The sequence below is a fragment of the Cydia splendana genome, chromosome 6 (genome assembly GCF_910591565.1).
Source record: "Cydia splendana chromosome 6, ilCydSple1.2, whole genome shotgun sequence".
Lineage (NCBI taxonomy): Eukaryota > Metazoa > Arthropoda > Insecta > Lepidoptera > Tortricidae > Cydia > Cydia splendana.
Window position 1 is genome coordinate 18,862,238 of NC_085965.1, and position 21,293 is coordinate 18,883,530.

Genomic DNA, 21,293 nt, shown 5'->3' on the forward strand with positions numbered 1-21,293 from the left:
TCCTTACAATTTGTGTTTCAAAATAATCCTGACAAGGAAAACAACTCGTCAAGTTACTGTTCAATAATAGACCGCTCTCCGGAAAAATCCAGTCCATACATTGACCCAAAGACGTTTCTTGCTAGCAATAATATTGAGGTGAGTTTATAACTTTACGATATATTATATTATTCGGTTATTAATAGATATATTTTATATGCCATTCCCTAGCGAGAATTTAGCAGAAATTAATCTTGTTATCTGTGTTTCCAGATAAACGTTCAAAACAAAATCGAGGATATTGCTCAGAAACCAAATCAATCAGAGTTATTATCATCTCAGCAGGATGTTTTACGAAATAATACGCCACAATCCACAAAGGGTTCTATCTGTATCTAGCAGTTCATCATCTGATAGTTCCTTCTCTTCTTCACGTAGATCATCATCTACATCTTTCACATCGAGCAGCTCTGCTTGCATGAGTAATTCAAACGCATATTCCACCACAGATGGGCCTTCAACATCTAAATGCACAGGACAAATTATAAGCAGTAGACCTACAAAGAATTATCATCGATCACCTCTAAATTCCGATGAAAGCGATGTTGACTTAAGTGACTCAGACCCGACTTACTAAATAAATCTATTCGTAGCGAACATGTATCGTACGTATATCTGATTCTAGCCCCAGTTCTAGTTCTTCGGCTCCTTCCAGATCAACTTCCAGGGCATCCAGAGACAACGGTGAGTCTGTTCCAGAAGTAGCCAGAACATCCAGAAAACGTACCAGAAACCCATCAAAATGGAAACAAAATGTCGCAATAAGATTGAGAAATTCAGGAAAATCTTACGTCTCGTCTATAATTAAAAAAGAAGTTCCTGCTCGTTCCATCAAAGGTGTTTGTGAGTGTAAACTCATATGTTCTGAGAATATAAATGACACCAATAGAGAGACCTTATTTGACATTGATTTTCAAATTTGAAAGAAAACTGGGGTTATAATTACATTCATAACTTAATTCCTAGTTATTTTGCAGATTTTTATAGTTCTATTCTCTAATGTAAAAGATTTCCCAAAGTTTATGATTATATTGACAATTATTAATAAGAAACAATTACAATGAGTATAAACATAACTACGGTGCCTATTATGTGATCTCTTTAGTAGAGTATATTTGTTTTTATGTTTCAATATTTTTTGAACTAAGTATTAGTATTATATTAGATTTATTTGTTAACGGTTGTTGTTTAAGATGAAAATCTTTTGTTTAAAGTGTGAACATTAGTAGTTATGTGATCTCAATAGGTAATAGAAAAGTGATTAAGTAGGTATTTTTCTAAATTTATAATAATATATTTTAGTAGTCCTACAGAACATCTATCAGAATGGACAGGAGCATATTGTTAAAATTAGTTTAAAGTATTTAGACTCCCTATTTATCATACAAAATAAATATTATCTTCAATGGACGCCATCGCCACTAGGGTTTGCAATATCGGACGGTTTCCAATTCCGGAACTGATTTTCGATATTGGTTCCCAATTCCGGAATTCCGGAACTGGTTCCGGAACTAATTCCGTTTATTATATTTTTTTATCAAAAACAACAAAAAATATGAAATACTGATACTTTACGTTTATTAAAGAAAGTATTGTTTAATCTGAATTATTATTAATCGAAAAATATCAATAAATTGAGTATAGTGCCGTCTTTGCACCTTATTACTATGGTCACTTTTATTCACTTCAATGATACGGTGTAATTATTTGGGGAAACTACGGATGCTAGAAATCGGTTACATGCCCAATTTTATATAATGTCTAAATATAACGGCTTCGTAGCTTAGTAGGAAGTGTGGCCCTGTTTATGAAGATGAAGGTCCCGGGGTTCCGATCTCGGTAAGGTCATTTATTGTGCTATGACGATTACTCGTTTCTGAGTAAAGTTTGTTTTCTATGCGTTAAAGTAGGTATTCAGCTATAGGTACATATTACCTTTATGCATTGCCGACTAGTGCCAAAAACGCAAGCCTTATTGAGATTACGCTTTTTAAGTTTTGTTTTTCCTTACTAGTTCCTAAATTCCTAATTCAGAATATAAGCTTCTACAGGATCCGAAAATTCCATCGAGGAGACTTCTTTATGAATTGAGAATAAAATATCCAAATGTTTATAAATTTTAAATCAATAGTTTCGCGTTGGTAGGATTCTGGGCAAATAAAATATATGGCTTTGCTTAAGCAAGTATCAAAAGTAAAAAAAGTATGGTTACGTTAACGGGGCATGTTAATGCATGCTAGACTTCAGACTTTTATCAGTGACGGCTAATAAGTTTAATAACACCAGCATAGTGTAGTTTTCTTGGAAATGTTCAGTAGTATACGTATTAAAATCTAATAAAAGTACTTAAATCCAATTCCGGAATTTTCGATATTCAGGGGTTCAATTCCGGAATTGTAATATCGGAAAATTTGTCCGAGATTCCGGAATTTCGAAATTCCGGAATTCCGGAATGCAAGCCCTAATCGCCACGCCATATCATTGTGATTCACGTTGCTTGTCACGCCTTAAACATAACAAAATTCGCAATAAATTGCGTCTTAGAATAAACTTTAAAGTGTATTAAAAATCAAACCACAAGTTATTTTAAAAAGTGGCTGAACAAATGTTGGTCAGTATGAGGAGTACAGCCTACAGTTTAATTTTTTGCACATATTACAGGCCAAACCCGGTATATTTCTAGAAGGATATTTGATTTGTTTGTTATGATTGTTGTTTAAGATGAAACCATCTTTTTGATTAAAAGTAAATCATGTTCGACTATTGTTATGTTTCATTAAAAAATAGAAAGTGTCCCTTAAAATATTTGTAAGTTTACTATTGTATTGACTTAACTTGATATGATACGTTTTGAATGTGTTATTGTTCAGCAATATTAAGACCTAAGCAAAAATAGGTCTTTAAAAAAAAATATGATTTCAGTCGTAAAGAGACCTAAAATTGACGCACTTTATAAAAAAATTAAAATAAAATAATTAATACATTTATTTTACGTGTTTATGTGTAAAAGCGTGTTAAGAAATAAGTAAAGTTTAATTAAAGACAAGTTGTAATAACTATTTCTCAATCAAAGTTTGGTAATCTTTATTTTTCTATGGAATTTATGAACCCATCAATCTTTATTTAACGTTTCCCAAAAATTTGCATTTTTCAATTAGGTCAGTATAATTCTATAGGTGCGATATTTTGGGTAACTACACCACAAGCTCGAAGTTTTTTAATTAGTCTAATATCAAACTCATATAGAGTTCAAATATTTATGGGTCTAGTAGAGGTACTACCTAAATATAGACTCAATATTTGTATTTTTTGTAATACTTATTTAGAGAAATATATAATCAAACAAACGATTTTTGATTGATTGACAAAGATGGAATGCGTAACGTACAGTCGACGTCAAAAATATGTTTACATTGTTCGCCTTATTACAAAGGAATAAGGAACAAAAGTGTAAACATATTTTTGACGTCGACTGTACTTACATGCAATGTTTCTCAATTTAACAAAGTAAATATAATAACCAATGAATTTAATGTTTTAGTCAATATATATCTAAAGTACCATGTTGCTGGTATCGACGCTCATGCTAACCCAATGGCTATAGACGAGACGCACGTATTTAACAGAAATTGTTACCAATTCAGTTTTTATTGCGGAATATTAGCCGGTAACCTATGAACTTACCACGCAGCTCACTGATCCCTTGCAGAAACCTCTCCCGTAGCTTCGCACGAGCCTCCTGTTCCGCTGGAGATATTTCTGGCTTATGGGACATAGCGATAGGCAAGTAAAGTTATTTTTAAGAGAGAATATAACTTTTAAGGAACCGATAGTTATCATTATTTCAATTATTTGTTGTGGTCAAACTATCAAGTGCCAATGTCATTTCATTGTGACGTTTTTACATTGACATAGACAAACTGAGTTTAGTTTTCCCAGTTATCTTTTAAAGCCGTAACACACTACCGCACTGCACGCAACCTTGGTGCGCCACGGTAATGTGTTAAGGCTTTTATACTCTGGCAAGCCAGCTTTGTCAGTAAAATAAGGCGGCAAATTTGATAAATGTAGGGGCCAAGGATCGATCTCCCATATTTGAATTTCGTGCCTTTTTCCGCATTACATTTTGTGGATTTACCATGCATATTTCCAAGGTTAAAATATTTACTGCCGATTGTAACCATTTACCCATTGTCTTACCTGTTTCAAGTTCGGATCACGTCCTCAATTTATAGTAGATTGTTAACCAAGGGTTGAAAGGCACCCATTTCTGTCGAGGAAGTTTGGCGCTCGAACGCAGTGAGAGCGCCAATAGTCCGAGACGGAAATGGTGCCTTTCACCCGAGTTAAACACTCTACTTTTCATATCGAATGCGAGGAAACCAAACAAGACAAGGCAATTTCGCAAAATCAGTAATTGAAGTACCTAATAGACGACGGCCATGATTTTTTTCCTTAGGACTTACTTGCAATCTGACTTTACATGTGTGAAGATTAATAACCCCTAGCGAAAATCATTTAGATTGCAATATTTACGAAACCACACATTTTTTAACAAACTGCAGTAATTTTAAAATTATTTGTTCATTATAGTAATTATGAAAATCAGCGGGATTGCTTCTTACTTTTTAATTTTATACTTTTTCGTTCTAAAAGCCGCAACAGACTACCGGACCGCACCGCGACCTTGGTGCGCCGCACCACGTAATAACATAACAGAAGTATTTTAAATATTAAATAACAATTTAATTAATAATAAAAGAATTTTTTATCTTGTATTTTATTTTATTTTCATGGATATAGTGCTAAATAATTTTAAAAACCAATTTAATATCGTACAAACGTTTAACTGTGGCTGTATAAGATTCTGCCTTTGCTCATTTGTGTAAGGTTTAAAAAATATTTTTGGTGTATTCCTTTTAGTTCCCGCCTTATGAAATCGAGTAAATAGAATTCAACGAAAGAAATCAAGAATAATTTGTTTTTAACAATTTACTTACATCATTTTTCATAAAAAAAAGGATCAACGTGGGATTAGTAAAATTAAACAATTACCAATTGTTCCAGGCGAGGAAATAAAGACACTATTTTTCCATTTTGTTTCCACCCAGTTGTTCGTGGGACGGGGACGCAGAGGAGTACACCACTTTTCTGCGCTAGAGCATAAACGTATCACTTTCTGCGCACCTTTTAGAACAACAACGACACACTTTCAGAGCATGAGATATGAAAAATAAAATATTCAAGCGAGTTCTCGTCGCAAATTTTTAGTTATTCTACTTCTTATTTTTAGTCTAATGAGACTCATCGCATTTAAGTATTTCCTTAGGTGACACTTTTCTTTTCCAATGAATAGCTACCTATTCAGAATCTAATTAAATAAAAAGTTCCCGTAGTTGAGCACATCTTCAGAAATTGTACGATGCGACTGAAGAAAGTAGTTTTGAAACTTTGCTTACCGTGTTCAGCTCTGCATGCAAATATTTCTCAGCAGTATTTCAAACTATGGACTATGTATCAAGGATACTCTTGATGGCAGGATACCCTTTTCATTTACCTATTGTTATAAAGGGGCTATTCATAAATTACGCCATTTCAAATTAGGGGGGTGTCTGGATATTGGATGATGGTAGCATGACGTAGTAGGAAACGGGGTCATTCGAAGCATGATTTTTGGATGATTTTGGGGGGGGGGGGGGGGGTCAAAAATAGATGACGTAATTTATGAACAGCCCCATTAAGGCACGGAGGTTCGGAGATGCGAAGGCATAGGTATGTACTCCGGATAAAGTAGGCACTACACGGCAAAAAAGTATAGCCGAAACATAAGTCAAAATAGGATGCGTTTTTCTTTCTTTTTAATTCATGGGATTTTTTAACCCTTAAATCGACAGAAAACACGGAAGGGTGTGAATTCGTATGTCCTTGGCGGTCATACGTAGTAATGATTCTGGTTTGGAAAAAAAATACAAAAAGGGGGTCAAAGGTTATACACAGTATTTTGTCGAATTATTAACCGCGTTCTTTAGTTAAAGATTTTGATGTTGTTTTGATGCCATATTCACTATATTCAGTGATTTGGCAGAGGTCTGAGAGGTCACTTCTGTTACCAGAGTACGTAGTATTTTATAAAAGGCTTACAATTACAAGTCTTACAACCATATTTATTAGAAAGAGGAGCAAACAACGATTACAGATTACCAGCCTTATAAAATGCGACCCGATAACTGGAAAGGACTGGAAGCTACCTACCTAAGTAGAGGAAGTAGGTAAGTTAAATAAATGAAACAAAGAAATGGTTATATTTTTTATTCCTTCGAAATAATTCATAGTTCACACATTCAAGTCGTCCAACAAAATTCGATCACAAAAACATCATTATGACGAAAAAATAATAATTGCATAAATACCTGAATCACTCCTCAGTGGCAACTGGTATATTTAACATTACAGAGCTTCCTAGGAAACAGAAATCTACACTTTACATTTATTCTCTAAGCGTAAAAATAACAAGGTCCTAGGCAGGACGCTACTTGGTGTAAACCGTCTTGAATAACACCTAATTTATTATTAAACTCCGATTGATAATTAGATTACAAAAAATCTGCCAAAAATAAATCAGTGTCATCGACTCTCGTCAGCATTGACATTTACAGCGTTGTTTTTTTATGATATTGGAGGCAAATGAGCAGACGAACCTGATGGTAAGCAATTATGGGTTGCAATTGCGTTACCGGAGCCCTTAAGATGGGAGTACGCTTTTCTCTTGATGATTTTAAGGTGGTATCGATCCAGAAATACCGTGGGCGACAGTTTATTCCACAGTGTAGCTGTGCGAGGCAGGAAGTTTATGGAGAAACGCACATTGTATCTTGTAGTTACTCAAGATCTAAATGATTACCAATGAAGGTATTTCTTAAACAAGACTTACATTCTTATACGCAGTTTAAGATCATAATTAACTATTCCAATGACAGTTTAGTAGATTTTTATGTAATCTAACCAACAATCAAAGTACCTTAAAACTACGGGTAATTCTATGTCACCTCGGAACGCGGGAGTATTGTGGACTTCTGGATTATTGCTTGCGGCCTTCTGTCTTCAGTGGTTAGATGGCTTAATTCAAAAGTACCTCTTTTTGTGGTCCGGGTCCGGTCTTCGTCTACGGGGTGCCAACTGAAAAGTCCATCAAGCCAGCTAGTAAAGGGCACTTGAGCATGTTAACATGGATGAATCTATCAATGAATGAGATCATATACTTCAATGAGTCAGCAAACTTTTTGAAGTCGGTACTCTGTGTCTTTGTACTAGTCTGTGCTTAAATCCTTAACCTTTTGAACGCCAAGAACACCTAAAGGCGTCATAACTAGTCGTCCCACAGCGCCATGAACACATATAGGTTATATTATCTCGTTTGCGCCTATGACCTTGGCGTGTGAGCAATGTTTTTGTTTATGACGTAAAGGGTTCAAAGGGTTAATTTAGATTCCGATTAAGTTTTGAGAAAGATTTTTTTATAAACATTCAATCATTGATAGATATCATCCAATGGGGTGCAAGGGTTAAATTTTATGTTATGGCAGCAGGTTTTCAAATCAGATTTAATGAATTAGTAAAGTGATACCCTGCTACCACACATTACAAGATTTGGGTACCTGGAAGTACATGGTAGATGTTGTATTATCCTCTCATTGGCTAGGCATATATCCCACGGGCCGCGGTGGCGCGTTATTTGTTGGCAAGTTAATAGCGATACAACGCTGCAACGGTTCACATCGAAAACGTAGCATGGCCAATGGCTGGGGTTTTCAGGGTGTGAATGATTTGAGATCGGATATTACTCTTCAGTTAATTTATTGTCTTTATTGAGGAACAGTCGTAAAAGGTAGAGGGCAGCATAGGAAATTTTTTTCTAACGTTAAAGTGACAAGCTCAAGTTAATAATTCAAATGAAGGTCCAAAGTAGGCCTTCTAACGGTCAAGGGGGTGTGTGAACTGTAGGGGGCAGCATAGGAAGCCCACAGATTAGAACCGAAAAATACCAATGTAAAGTTATTAATACTATTAGAAGTATACGAACAAATTAAATTATTTTTCTGAAAAATATTTTAATTTGTTTTTATCAAGTAAAAACACTACTATATAAATTATAAACTGAAATAAAATGTCATATACTAAGAAAAAGTGACCAAGGCCTCCAGTGCCCCAGGCTGGAATCGAACCAGCGTCCTCTGCTATCGACAGGCACCTGCCGCGATAGTAGACGACGCGAGGTGGCGCTGACTCTCCAGCATAAAAATTCAAGAGGTAGATATTAATATTAATATTATTTTTGCTTGCAAAAATATAACAGAACAGATGGCGCTATCACGCCGCCCTATTTTAAAACAGAAAATGTTCAAAATGGTGTACTTTACAATATTTTACTTCATTTTTCAAATCAAACCTGTCACACACCGAATACGCCAACCTATGATCATGTCCTAACTGACTAATTTTGAAAAAAAATCTGTAGGAATAAACATGAAATCTGAAAAGACAAGAGACACGTAGGTAATTTATTGGCCATGTAGTCAGTTTGTCATTGTCTCAAAAGGGTCTGGGAGCCCTAACAAATACCTGGCATGGCATACGCGACCCGCGATCCGCGTGGCAACTCTGTTTAGGTAGCGGCGAAAAATGTTGGAAATACCTCAAACGACGACGAAGCCGTGCTGCTATCATAAACGACTTTATTGCCCGAGCGCTAAGGTTTCTTTTTGAATGAACAGCGCTCGAGTAATATGCGTTTTCCCAGCTCGCGGCAACTCAAATATAACCAATCAAATACCTGCCAAGTCCGTCGGTGTGACGAATTATCGAATCGAGAGTACAAAGGACTCTTGCCATATATTTTGGTATTACATTAAGCTGTAAAACAACATGTTCGTTTATTACTCATCATGATCAACATGGGGCGGGGTCGGTCGTGTGGAGTGTGGGGGGTGGGTGGGTAAGTGGTGGGGGGTGGGGGTATACGTACCGGTGTGAGGCGCTATTTGTGATACCTCAGTCAGAAGCTAGTGGCGGTCGCGTGAGCGGCGGCGCGGGCGATCGTGGGACGACCCTGGAAATATGGTTTTGTTTTAGCTTAGCTACAGTTTGCACAAGTAGCTAGGGCTCAAAATTATATACACACGGACTCAAATGTCAAGAGAATAAGGTTCTGTGTACATCATTCTGAACGTTATTCTGCTGCTGACTGTACAAATGCATTCGTCTATCCATCTTTTCTAATGATCGCATTTCTCAATGGAACTCTTGGAATTTTGGGAGCAGGTAATGAAAATTATAAGGATTTTTTTTTGTCGATTCTATTTTCGGTAATTTTTAATGACGCATCTCACAGAGCCACTAGTATGTAGTGATTACATGCTTGTACAGACGTAGACGCCATCAGATATATCGGAGCGGCCAAGGTGTTCACAATATCTGAACACGCACTCTAACGCCTTAAGACGAAACAGGAGCTGAGTTTTAAATATTTTAGGTAAATATACCCGTCTCGCTAACGGAAGCGGCACCTAAAAGTAGTGCGATAAGGACAAGGCGAAAAATCTCAAAAATCGAGGTTTCGTACTCCTCTGTTTCCTCCTCCAAAACTTAACCAATCGTAACCAAATTTGGAAATCTAAATGATTATGAAATTATCTGTGTCGGACCGTTTTGCTTTTTTGGCTAATTGATATCAATTTTGAATGCCACGCCTCTCATTGCGGCATAGTCAATTAGGCCATTTTGGCCATTTTTGAAGGGCTCTAGCGCCTTAAAAAAACAAAAATATCAAGAAAAGCAAAACGGTCCGACACAGATATTGACAATATTAATCTGTGTTGAAAAAATAATTGCTCTAGCTTCAAAAGCCACGGAGGAAAACGAAGAGTACGTTTGTATGGAGAAATGACCACTCCCGTTGGCTCTTAACAATACAGGCGTGCTCAGATATTTGTGAGCACCGTGGCCGCTCCGATATATCTGTACAAGTATTGAGCAATGTCCTGTACTTACTTCTCTCCCTGCGCGATCTGCGGTCGCGGTCCCGGTCGCGGTCGCGCTCGTCGTGGCGGCCGCCCTTCTCTTCACGGCTCGGTCTAGAAAATAATTCATCAGAACTGCTAACTATTGACAAGAACACTCGAAAGCTCTAATCAAAGGGTGCAACAACAAAACTGCTAAGGAACTTCTAGGGCTCAAAGGGCACAAAACCTGCGCGGTGACTAGAATACTGACTGGACATTGTAAGTTGAATAAACACATGTTTCAAACTGGCAAGAAACAAAACGCGACATGCAGGTTCTGTCAGGAGTCAGAGGAGACTGCAATGCACATTATCTGTTCCTGTGGACCACTAATGTCAAAAAGAAGTACCTACCTAGGGCGGCACGTATTGCAACCCTATGAGGTACAGAACATTACGGCCCAAAGAATCTGGAACTTTCTGGATGCAACGGGCATTAGTAATATACTTTAAAGGGCCGTCACAATAGATCAACGCTTGGTCGATGCGACACTCAAAGGCCCTCAACACCCCCAATAATAATAAATAATAATAGTCTTCTTGCATACTACGAGCAAAGTATTCTCGAACTGAGGAAGCGGAGGGGATGTGGTTTGCGCCACGCACCAAGCACAGGGCTCGCCTATGAGGAATGCTTGGAGCATTATTAATTTTATGGAGATGAAACACCAAATATCTGACGGTATAGCTACTCTAACGCCCCCTTGCTAACTCCCTACGCCCTACTAAGAGGGTTATTATTGTTTACTCCTCTACAGCTGTTTTACAATAGACTAAAAAGGTTGGTGAGGTTAATGTACAATTTTGTCTTACTGAAATTGACATAAACTCAGCTGATCTGATTAAAGCGGCATAGAAGCCAATTCCAAATTATATTTCAATCAGGGATGTTGCGAACATCCGCATCCGCATCCGCAACCGCGGAACTTCCGCATTACTTTCAACATCCGCATCCGCATAAAATCGATGCGGAGCTTATGCGGATGCGGATGTCGAACAAGTCGGTACAGGAAAGTCTTAGCGGCGGCGTAAGTGCTAGGTAATTTCGTCATTACCTATAACGAAATCGTCTAGATCCAGAAAAGTCGGCCAAGTTACTGTTTATTAAATATAACGCACCTATATTCTTGCTCAAATACTAAACGTTTCGTTTTTTTTAATAAAAAAATACTAAAAATGTAATATTTGACGTTTTCTAAGTACCTAATCTTGACATCCGCGTCCGCATCCGCGGATGTGAACCTTTAAATATCCGTATCCGCATCCGCGGATGTCAAAAAATCTACGTCCGCAACATCCCTGATTTCAATTCAATGTCATTTTATTCGCCCGAGCATCTCCCTCGTGCCAATACGTGTACAAATAAGTTAGAGCGAAGATCGAATCGGCCTTAATCATGGCGTAGGTGTCACGCTCGTGCTGCGTCCGCCCATGCAAGCAAGAACTTTCAACAAAATCAACTTACCGATGACGCTCCCTGTCCTTATCCCTCTCCTTGTCCCTGTCGCCCTTGTCATCTTTCTTGTCCCGCTCCTTATTATCCCTGTCTCCGCGATCGCGTTCTCTGTCTCTCTCCATTCGTTCCCTGTCTCGCCGGTCGGAGCCGAGCCCGCCGCCGCGGGAGCTGCGCTCTCTGTCTCGCTCTTCGCGGCGCTTCTTCTCTTTCTCTTGTAATTCCTTTTCACGAGACTCCATCATTTCTTCGTAGGCTTGACGGAGTTTGAAGTAGCTGCAAAGACAAGTGTTGGCTTTAAGATAGAGAAATATGGAAATAATTACAAAATTCGTCGTTGAAATATATCAGTGACCAGTGTTCCGAAAAGTTTGCTACTTCGAGTCTTGCAGCCAGCGCCACGGTCAAATACCAACAACCATTCGTCTTGGCTTTGCCATAGGTAGTTGATTAAAAAAGCTCCACTTACCCAACATGCTGCTTCCCGGAAAGGTGGTTCATCGATGCGCTGCTGAGCGTCACCAACGATGAGGAAGGCGCCGCAAACCGGCCACACCTCCATCTGCTTCTCTTGGGCGGCAGCCCAGCTCCGTAGTCATGGACCAAAGACTTACCCAACATGCTGCTTTCCGGAGAGGTGGTCATCAATGCGCTGCTGAGCGTCACCATGAGGAAGGCGCCACACACCGGGCACACCTCCATCTGCTTCTCTTGGGCGGCAGCCCAGCTCCGCGGTCATGGACCAAAGACTTACCCAACATGCTGCTTTCCAGAGAGGTGGTCATCGATGCGCTGCTGAGCGTCACCAACGATGAGGAAGGCGCCGCACACGGGGCACACCTCCATCTGCTTCTCTTGGGCGGCAGCCAGCTCCGCGGTCATGGACCAATGGCTATAAACATAATAAGTCAGTTAATTACCTCTACCTCAATGTCAACAGCCTATACCAGATTTTAGCCCAGAACACTCTGTAACATTGCTGTAACATAAGTGCTATTTCAACTATGAAAAATTGTATTTGACACCTACCTATCCAACATGGCTCTGACCTGGAAGATGCCCGACAAATGGACACATGGTTGCCCTAAATTTACTTGATACAGTTCCGTGGAGCAAGAGTTGGGTGTGTTGGGTTATTTACCCAAACTGCCCAGGACCGGAGTCAATGGAAGAATATGATTCTAGCCCTACACCCCAGCAGTCGGTAACAGGATGAAAAGAAGAAGTAGAGACTTCGCTGCCCCAATATTGCAGGGTTCTATGTTTCACTATTATCGAACTGAAATTTGAACTTTGTCATAGTGACATTAAGTCGAATTTCAACTATCTTGAAAATGTAACATAGAACCCTGTAATATTGGGGCAGCGACTTGGTAAATCATGTTGGCCGGTGGAATTGACTTTTAGCTAGGGATCGGGAAAGCTGGGTATCCAGCCTCATTTCGTCGGCGACTAGTCAGCAAAAATGGCCGATTAGTCAGCACTTTATAAGTGACCGAAAAACAGGTTAAAAAGAAATAAACAGAAAATATTTACCATTAGCTTTTCACATATTTTACCCAAATTCCTATTTAGGGTGCGTACGAAAACTTTTGTTCAAATTATTGACCGTATGGTCGCTTTCTTATAAATATAGTCTGTAGGATTTTTTTGTTTATTTTATTATATTTTTTAGCGTTACTATAATGTGAAAACAATTGTTTTTTAAGTGCATCTGAACCAAACTTAGACAAAACGAATGACCTGACCGACTAATCGACCATCCAACCGCCGATTAGTCGGCTATTCGGCCAAATCAATAGTCGGTACATCACTAGTTCACTACTTTTAAGTGATGATTTTGAATGATAAAAGTGTTCATTTGGTTATATCATACCTGTTCTCCTGCTGTTTCAGTAAAGTGTCCTTCTCCTCTTTGAGCCGGTCACACAGCTTCATGAGGCCTTGGGCTTGTTCTACATCACCTCTCGTACCCGCCTCCTCAGCTTCTTGGACCAACGCCTGTACCTTCTCAGAGAGCAGTTGGACCTGTCAAGATGATTATGCCTTAAATATTTGAATTTTTCCCAGTTATGCTACTAATATGGTTGGTGGTTGTTACCCAAGCCGCTCAGGACTGGAGTCAATGGAAGAATATGATTCAAGCCCTACACCCCAGCAGAGGGTAACAGGATGAAAAGAAGAAGATGCTACTAATGATTTTGGATTGACAATTCAATGAAGTTTTATCTTATTTTGTGGATTGAAGGTCAATCCTTTCAATTTACTGTTAATAACTCTTTAGTAAAAGGAATACAACCAAGTGTGCATTCAGCAGATCTGGACACAACAGACCTCTATCTGCGACGTAGTGTGGCCATGTTACTCATCTTTGGCCACCATACTTCCCTCACTACTTCCCATTCCACTCGTCGAGTGTGTGGCCACCCTATATGAAGTGGAAAGAATTCAGTACCGTCTTTACCATAAGGGCACATGGGGCCCATGCCCAGGGCCCCCATCCTCAGGGGGCCCCCAAGGACAGACAGTAACAGTATATTTGATTACCAATAATAAATAGAAGATCATAGTAGAAAAATGTTTGTTTAATTTGCTTTCTTTACTTTCCAAAAGGCCCCAAATTCTTATGTGCTTAAAGGCCCCAGTATAGTTTAAGACGGCCCTAAAAGAATTAACACATTTGAATGTAAATACCTGTTCTTGATTTTTCTCAGTTTGCGCCTGGGTCATCGGTGGACCTTCAGGTTTAGAGTTCATCAACTCCAATCTTTGCTTGCCCTTTTGGATTTTCCCTAAAACAGAAAAATAATAAGATGCTAGTTTTTTACACAAGCCAAAACATGAATATTTCACTTATATTTATTTGATGTACACAATGAAGCATAATTAATTCACTTGATTCATATAATATTGTGAATCAACTTATACTAGGACTTTTCTTTATACCCAGTCAAACTCACAATCAACAACTGTATAGTAACTAAATTATACATACTTTCAACATCATTTATCATGTGCCGGCAGAACCGTAGAAACTCCTCCACATATTGCGACTTCTTATACGATGCGTCCGCCTTCTCAAAAAGGTCCTTGACCTCATCGTCATGGACCTTGGGGCACACGCCCAGGTCGGCTCTCGTGTTCACAAAGAGGTCATGGGGACAGAACTTCACCATGTAATATTTGCAGTACTGAAACAACACGTGAAATTGATGAAAAAATAGCCTGAAGGATTCATATTGCATTGAATTCACCCACAAATAAGATAAAAAAAAATCATTTTATTTATTGTCTATGTTGAAATCTAAATTTTTTACAACGGCTGAGTTGTAAAAAATTTAGATTTCAGAATCGGCAATGCAGTCATGCATCACTGCAAACCGGTCAGTCGCCTTAGAAACAGCGTACTTAATTCAATAAATTCATAACCTCAAAATCTTCCTAAGTGACAAAAAAACAGCGTACAAATCTATTTATAAAGCGAAACCCATTTAAAAAGGCTTACCTCCTGGTCTTCCCAATTAGGTTTCTTTATTTTCTCATTTGGATTGGTGTTCCGATGTCTGCCCATCAACTCGTCCAGCAACTGAGCTGCAGCCAGCACCGCCATTGCGCCTGTTTTTGGCTTTTAACTTATACAGCAACTTAGATAAAGCTATCTTCTAAATAAATATGAAACCATTTGAGAGCAAAAACTTAAATCTGATGATTATAAACAATTCAACACTAAAGCAGTAAAACAAAAGAGAATTACTCTCAAATCTGTATTTCTCTAATACGTCAACGTCGTAAACACTACTCAACTCAATTGAACATTGAACTCAACCAAACCAACTCAACCAACGCTTGAATAGATTAAAAAAAACCGGTGTTGTCACTTACAGCAGATTAAAATTCCGCATTTTAGTGTAACAAAGTATCAGATTTTTTAGTCTTTTATTTCCTTTAGATATTTATATTACGATATAACCTCAAGAGGTTTTTTTAAACTGTCGTTGTGTAAATAATTTTGCCCGGTGAACCACCCGTGTCAGCTGCAGAGTAATTGAAAATAATTGCATGTCTTACTTCGTAACACTATTTTTTTTTACATAAATACTGTAAATCCAGTAAATAGCTCAATCTGGCAACATTTTCTAGTAATTATAAAGTTGCCAGATTTAAAAACAAAAGATAATGTTGCCATTCATATAAGAAAATATATATTCTATAGCGTTTTAATCTATTGCTCAAACATGCTCGATTGTCATCAAATTGTCGTGCAAAGAAAAATAAATGGAAAATTTTGAGAAAAATCGGATATCGGAAACAGGCTGATCGGATGTCCGCTGAATTGATTTTATATTATTTCGGTGATATCTTTTTTTACAATCCCATATGATTGTGTTAGCTTACTCTGATAAGTTTTATAAATAAACAGCCCTGATTTCTACACCATGATAACAGTTTGTTTACATTAAGTACAAAGTTATGAAACCGAAAAACAGCAATGAAATGGATTCCGGCTTTTTCGAAACGAACATTGTTTATATATTTCATATTATTATTTCTATTATATTTATTTTATGTTTTGAATACTTGTTTAGTTGACGAAAGAAAGGTAAGCAAGCATTACACCTGTGTTCTACAAATGAAAATTTACTTTACAATGCAGATGTTTTAGCTTAGTTTATTAAAATTATTATGGACTTGAATAACATGCTTGTTTTGATTGCAGTTTTCCCTGAAACGTTTTCTGCTGAAGGAACATTATTCGAAGTATAAAAGTGCTGCAGTTCGTTTTGTTTCTCTGCTTGGTTTCAACACACTAGATGCTAGTGATTACAAATACCGGAGACTTATAAATCAAAATGTAATGCCAGTGAAAAGATTGCCTGATGCATTAATTATAGGTGTTAAGAAATGTGGAACCAGAGCACTTTTGGAGTTTTTAAGGTAAGTCCAACATAATATACACAACAATAATTAGAATGCTCAAAGTCAACTCTGTTGGGTGCAGATTTTAGCCTTGCAGCACTACCTATGTATAACAACTACCCCACCCAGCATTGTTGAGATTTTGGCTACTTGCCAAGGCGTCTGCTGCAGAGAAACCTGATTATGCATACAAACGAACTAATAATAAGAAAGAAAGAAAGAAAGAAAATCTTTATTTCAGGCAACTAATGGCCCATACATAAATACCTTAAAACTAGCATACATATTATATAAAAATATATTTTAAAACTAAACTTTAAAAAACTAAACACTACATATCACATTATGGCTGCAATGCATTATGCAACCCCGCAGTGTCAGGGAGCCGGCCGCGAAACCGCCGAAACTTGACACCCTTCGGCCAAAACTCCTCCTTGGTGATGGTCGCTAGATGGTCAGTCGGAACGCTCACCACAAACGAATTAAAATTCGCATTGTGTCGAGATTCCAACTTCGCGACCCTCAGGATGAATCCGGTCTTTGTTTTCACATACTTTACGATGTCATCGATCTTCGTAAGGTAATGTAGACGGGACACATACAGCAGCGTCGACGGTGTTGCAGGACGCAGCAAATGGTTCGGTCCAGTCGGTGCGGTACCACACTGATTCTGACGAGCCGGTTTTCTTCTCTTCTTCACCTTCTTGAAACCGTCCTCGTCACATCGCGACTCCCTTAGAGTCGGCTGTGATTGGTCCTTGTGAACAGGATCACGAAGGCTCTCCCCTTTCTTCGGCCGCTGCTTAGGCTTGGACACAGCAGGCGGCTTAGTGGCAGTACTAGCATAGGAACGTTTTGGGGTTAACGTGCTCTCGCGTGACGTGCGCGTCTCCGGTGACGTAATAATGATTGGACTACATGGTATTTTAAAAAGAGAGAGACATAAAATAGTGCCATTTCTTTTTTTGGTAAAATGCATAAACCAAAGCATGACAGATAGAAATATTTCGTAAGTACACATAGATAATTTTTATTTCAGGTTACACCCAGATGTGCGAGCCGCAGGTTCTGAAGTGCATTTTTTTGATAAATTTTATCATAAAGGCTTTGAATGGTACAGGTATGTGTTTGAAGGAAGCTTAACCTCTAGCCATCCAGAGGCCTATAAAAAGGGCTCTCAGTCCATTGTATTTTGAATCTTCATTTTGCATTATGCATGCAAGTTTTTATCAGAGACATTTGTTTAAGTAATCTACCTTCCAAAAAGATCAAAGATTAATTATGCAAGTCAATAAACATGTATTCATATTTCTATTCAAATAATACTGCATCAATGTTACAATAATGATATCAAGAAAAACAAAAGCAAGCATCAAACTTTCAGGGACAGAATGCCACCAACCCTCGAAGGCCAGATCACAATGGAGAAGACGCCCTCATACTGGGTGACGCGGACAGCTCCTAAGAGGGTCCATGCCATGAATCCGGGGGTGAAGCTGCTGGCAGTTGTCCGGGATCCTGTCACTAGGGCTATTAGTGATTATACACAGTCGGCAAGGTAAGTACATTCACTGCTCTAAAACTCACTAGTTCAATTGAAGGGATGTTTACAAAAACAAACATAACTGCTACACTGGTTGACACCTGAAACAATTAACAATGTTCTTAAAAAAGTGTCAACCGCTCTAAGCAGTTATGTTGTTTTTGTAAACATCCCTTCAATTGGTACTCATACTAGAGCAAGTTAGTTTAGGGCTGAACAATGAATATCTTGCTTGGTTTAAGAAATATTTTTAAAGATTTTTATTTTATACTACGTCAGTGGCAAACAAGCTTACGGCCCACCTGATGGTAAGCAGTCACTGTAGCCTATGGACGCCTGCAACTCCAGAGGTGTTACATGCGCGTTGTCGACCCTAACACTGCACCCTTGTTGAGCTCTGACCATTGGATAAAGCTCAATGAGGTTACATAGTTTTATAATTTTTTATTCTTCTTCTCTCTCTCTCCTTATTATTAGACTAAGATTAAAAATACTAATAAATAATAATACTAACAAAAAACCAATTTAATTAAAAAAACAAAAACTAACCTAACCAAACATAAATCCATGTAACAAATATCAGGAAATAAAAGGATTTTTATTTTATATTCTTTTCAGAGGTGCAAAAGGCATAGAATGTCTAGCAACATTTTTGACCTTCGTCCAGCTCAGTTACTTACTTACTTACTCTCAGTTGGTTATTAGTTACACAAGCATTAACTAGTTACATTATTCACTGCTCGTGACCTACCTATCTCTATATTGATCAGTCTTCTTGACTGCAAATCTGTATATTACTTTTTTTTTCAGTAAAACGCCCTCGCTCCCTCGTTTCGAAGAGCTGGCCATAGTGAACGGCAGCTGGGGCGGCGCCGGGGCGGCGGCGGCGGCGGCGGCGGCGTGGCCCCCCGTGCGGCTCGGCGTGTACGCGCGCCCGCTGCGGCGCTGGCTGCGCCGCTTCCCGCGCCACCGCCTGCTGCTGGTCAACGGGGAGCGGCTGGTAGACGATCCTGCGGCTGAAATGGCGAGGGTGCAGGTATGCGGAATATTTCACTTCCAGTCCTATTTATCGCCATTATCCTTTCTACCCTTCCCATCTTCTTAAACGACACCTGAACGTTTGCACCATCGAGCGTTGGGAGGAGCTTGCTACAGACGGGTCATGTTGGCGGTCTACCATCTTTAACCGCACCAAATCGTTTGAGGAAAACCGCCTCAATACCTTAGATGCCAAACGCCAACAACGTAAAGAGACTGAAGCCCTCATACACGTATACCTGCAACGTCTCTGGCCACTCTACTGTAACGCCTGCAAAAGAGTCTTTAAGACCAAGGCCAGCCACATTCGGGCGCATAATACGCGTATTCCGTAATTGCTGAGGTCGCCGTCATCGAAACTGTTGAGGAATATATAATACTTTTTACAGCCTCCCTACATCCCTTTTCAGTTCTTTTACTCCCACAGCTGAGGCTACGAAAGTGGCTGGTATACAGTACTGGTCAATGGAGAGCGGCTGGGGAGCGATCCTGCTGCGCAGATGCCAAGGGTGCAGGTCCGGCTATTTTTAAACACGACGGTGGCAATTGTTAAACATACGCACGGCTCGCCTGAAGCTTGCACCTTAACCTATAGACGTAACTGCCATGGAGTCGCAAGCACGCTGGTGGCACATAAATTCGCGAAGTCATCAACAGCACATCAAATCTGGAACTCTGGATCACATTTCTTACCTCTCTTTCTTAACCTTTGTACCTCCCTCTTTATGTAAATACTACTTATTATTTTCTAGTCTTAAGTTTGATCCCTTTACATGAAGAAGATTTTCTAACAACATTAAACAACATTTCCTTTTAATTTCAGGAATTCCTCGGCCTCAAACGAGTGATCACCGAGAAGCATTTCTACTTCAACTCTTCCAAAGGTTTCCCCTGTCTCCTGAAGTCAGAGAGCCGTTCCACCCCCCACTGTTTAGGCAAGACCAAGGGCCGGAGCCACCCCCATATCAACCCCGCCACCATAGAAACTCTAAGGGAATTCTACAGGCCGTTCAATGAGAAGTTTTACGAATTATCTGGTATAAATTTTGGGTGGCCTTGATGTGTTGTGATGTATGGCTATTGCCTGGATATTAAGGTAGTTTGTTCCTAATTTAGTAACAATATAATTTTAATGTAGGTGCAGTTACGATGATTTGCGCATGGAATAATGCGACAACAGCAGAAGTATAGTCGAAGTGAGAAAACTGATTTACAGTTACAGTTAAAAATGCAAAAGGTATAGATATTACCTTAGGTACGTCATCAGTAATAGGTATACACATAAGCCCACCGATCTTTGGATTTAGCTTTGAGAGTAAGTAGCACAAGATATTATGTGAGCTTTTTGAGATAGAGAACTATTACAATAAGAGTTACTTTGGATCTTGTTCCAATTTAGGAACAAGACCATAGAGTAGTAAAAACTATTAATTTTATTGCATAATTAGGGAAAACCTTAAATAAGACCTATAATTAGTTGACTGAATTCGAATTTTTAACGGCTAGTAAGATAAAAAAACTTCCATTTTGTAAAGGTTTGTGGTTGGAGAATGGGTTAGCAATAAATTATGATAAACAATTACCTACTCTAGTTTCCAGGAAAATACAGTACCTACTTAAGGCCTGTGCACACCGGCTTGCGAGTGCGTGACGTGCGCGTGCGCTAAAATGTTGGAGCCGCACACGTCACGCAAGCGGTGTGCCGTCTCTCATAATGATCTGTATACGTACTACAATGCCGCACGCGCATGTGCACGTCACGCACACGCAGCCGGTGTGCACAGGCCTTTAATGTGTTTTTCCTTAAGAAAGCATTTTTGACTATATTTAGGTAGCTCATTCCTAGTTCTTAAAATAAAATAAATCGATAATTCGATCGGGAAATAAATCGATTCCTATTGTCCTTCCATTTTAAGTACTTTATACACATTTAATTATAATTTTGAGTAAGCAAGTTTTTGTGATACCCAGAATTATCAGTTTAACAAGCACAAATCACTTATTACTTGATATTACTATTACTTAAGTAATTTAATATGTTTAAAAGATCATAATTTAATAATAAAATAGTTACTAAAGCAATTTTGTTCCTCAAGTGCAATACCTACCGGTAATTTACAGTATTATTATAGTGTTATGCATCATATGCCATTAGTTTTAGTGTTCTTCATATTATTTTAAGGCATAATTTTATAGTAGGTCATATAGGCTTCCTAAGTAACTATGCCTCACTTCAACTTGATCTG

General features: G+C 38.7%; 2 protein-coding genes across 2 annotated transcripts; one reads left to right on the forward strand and one right to left on the reverse strand.

Moving 5' to 3' along the window:
* Positions 1-6,335: 6,335 nt before the first annotated feature.
* On the reverse strand, positions 6,336-15,308 carry LOC134791728 (luc7-like protein 3). The gene is made up of 9 exons (XM_063762853.1): positions 15,055-15,308; positions 14,545-14,740; positions 14,244-14,341; positions 13,426-13,577; positions 12,304-12,441; positions 11,562-11,825; positions 10,087-10,169; positions 9,062-9,145; positions 6,336-7,215 (listed from the first exon to the last, which is right to left on the reverse strand). Exons 1-8 carry the CDS (start codon positions 15,157-15,159, stop codon positions 9,099-9,101), a joined length of 1,083 nt encoding a protein of 360 aa, XP_063618923.1. The 5' UTR covers positions 15,160-15,308; the 3' UTR covers positions 6,336-7,215; positions 9,062-9,098.
* Positions 15,309-15,836: 528 nt separating this feature from the next.
* Positions 15,837-20,674, forward strand: LOC134791906 (heparan sulfate glucosamine 3-O-sulfotransferase 3B1). Its single transcript, XM_063763024.1, has 6 exons — positions 15,837-16,149; positions 16,267-16,484; positions 17,506-17,586; positions 17,851-18,024; positions 18,820-19,045; positions 19,871-20,674. The coding sequence occupies exons 1-6, from the start codon at positions 16,039-16,041 to the stop codon at positions 20,105-20,107; spliced, it is 1,047 nt and encodes a 348-aa protein (XP_063619094.1). The 5' UTR covers positions 15,837-16,038; the 3' UTR covers positions 20,108-20,674.
* The last annotated feature ends 619 nt before the right edge of the window (positions 20,675-21,293 follow it).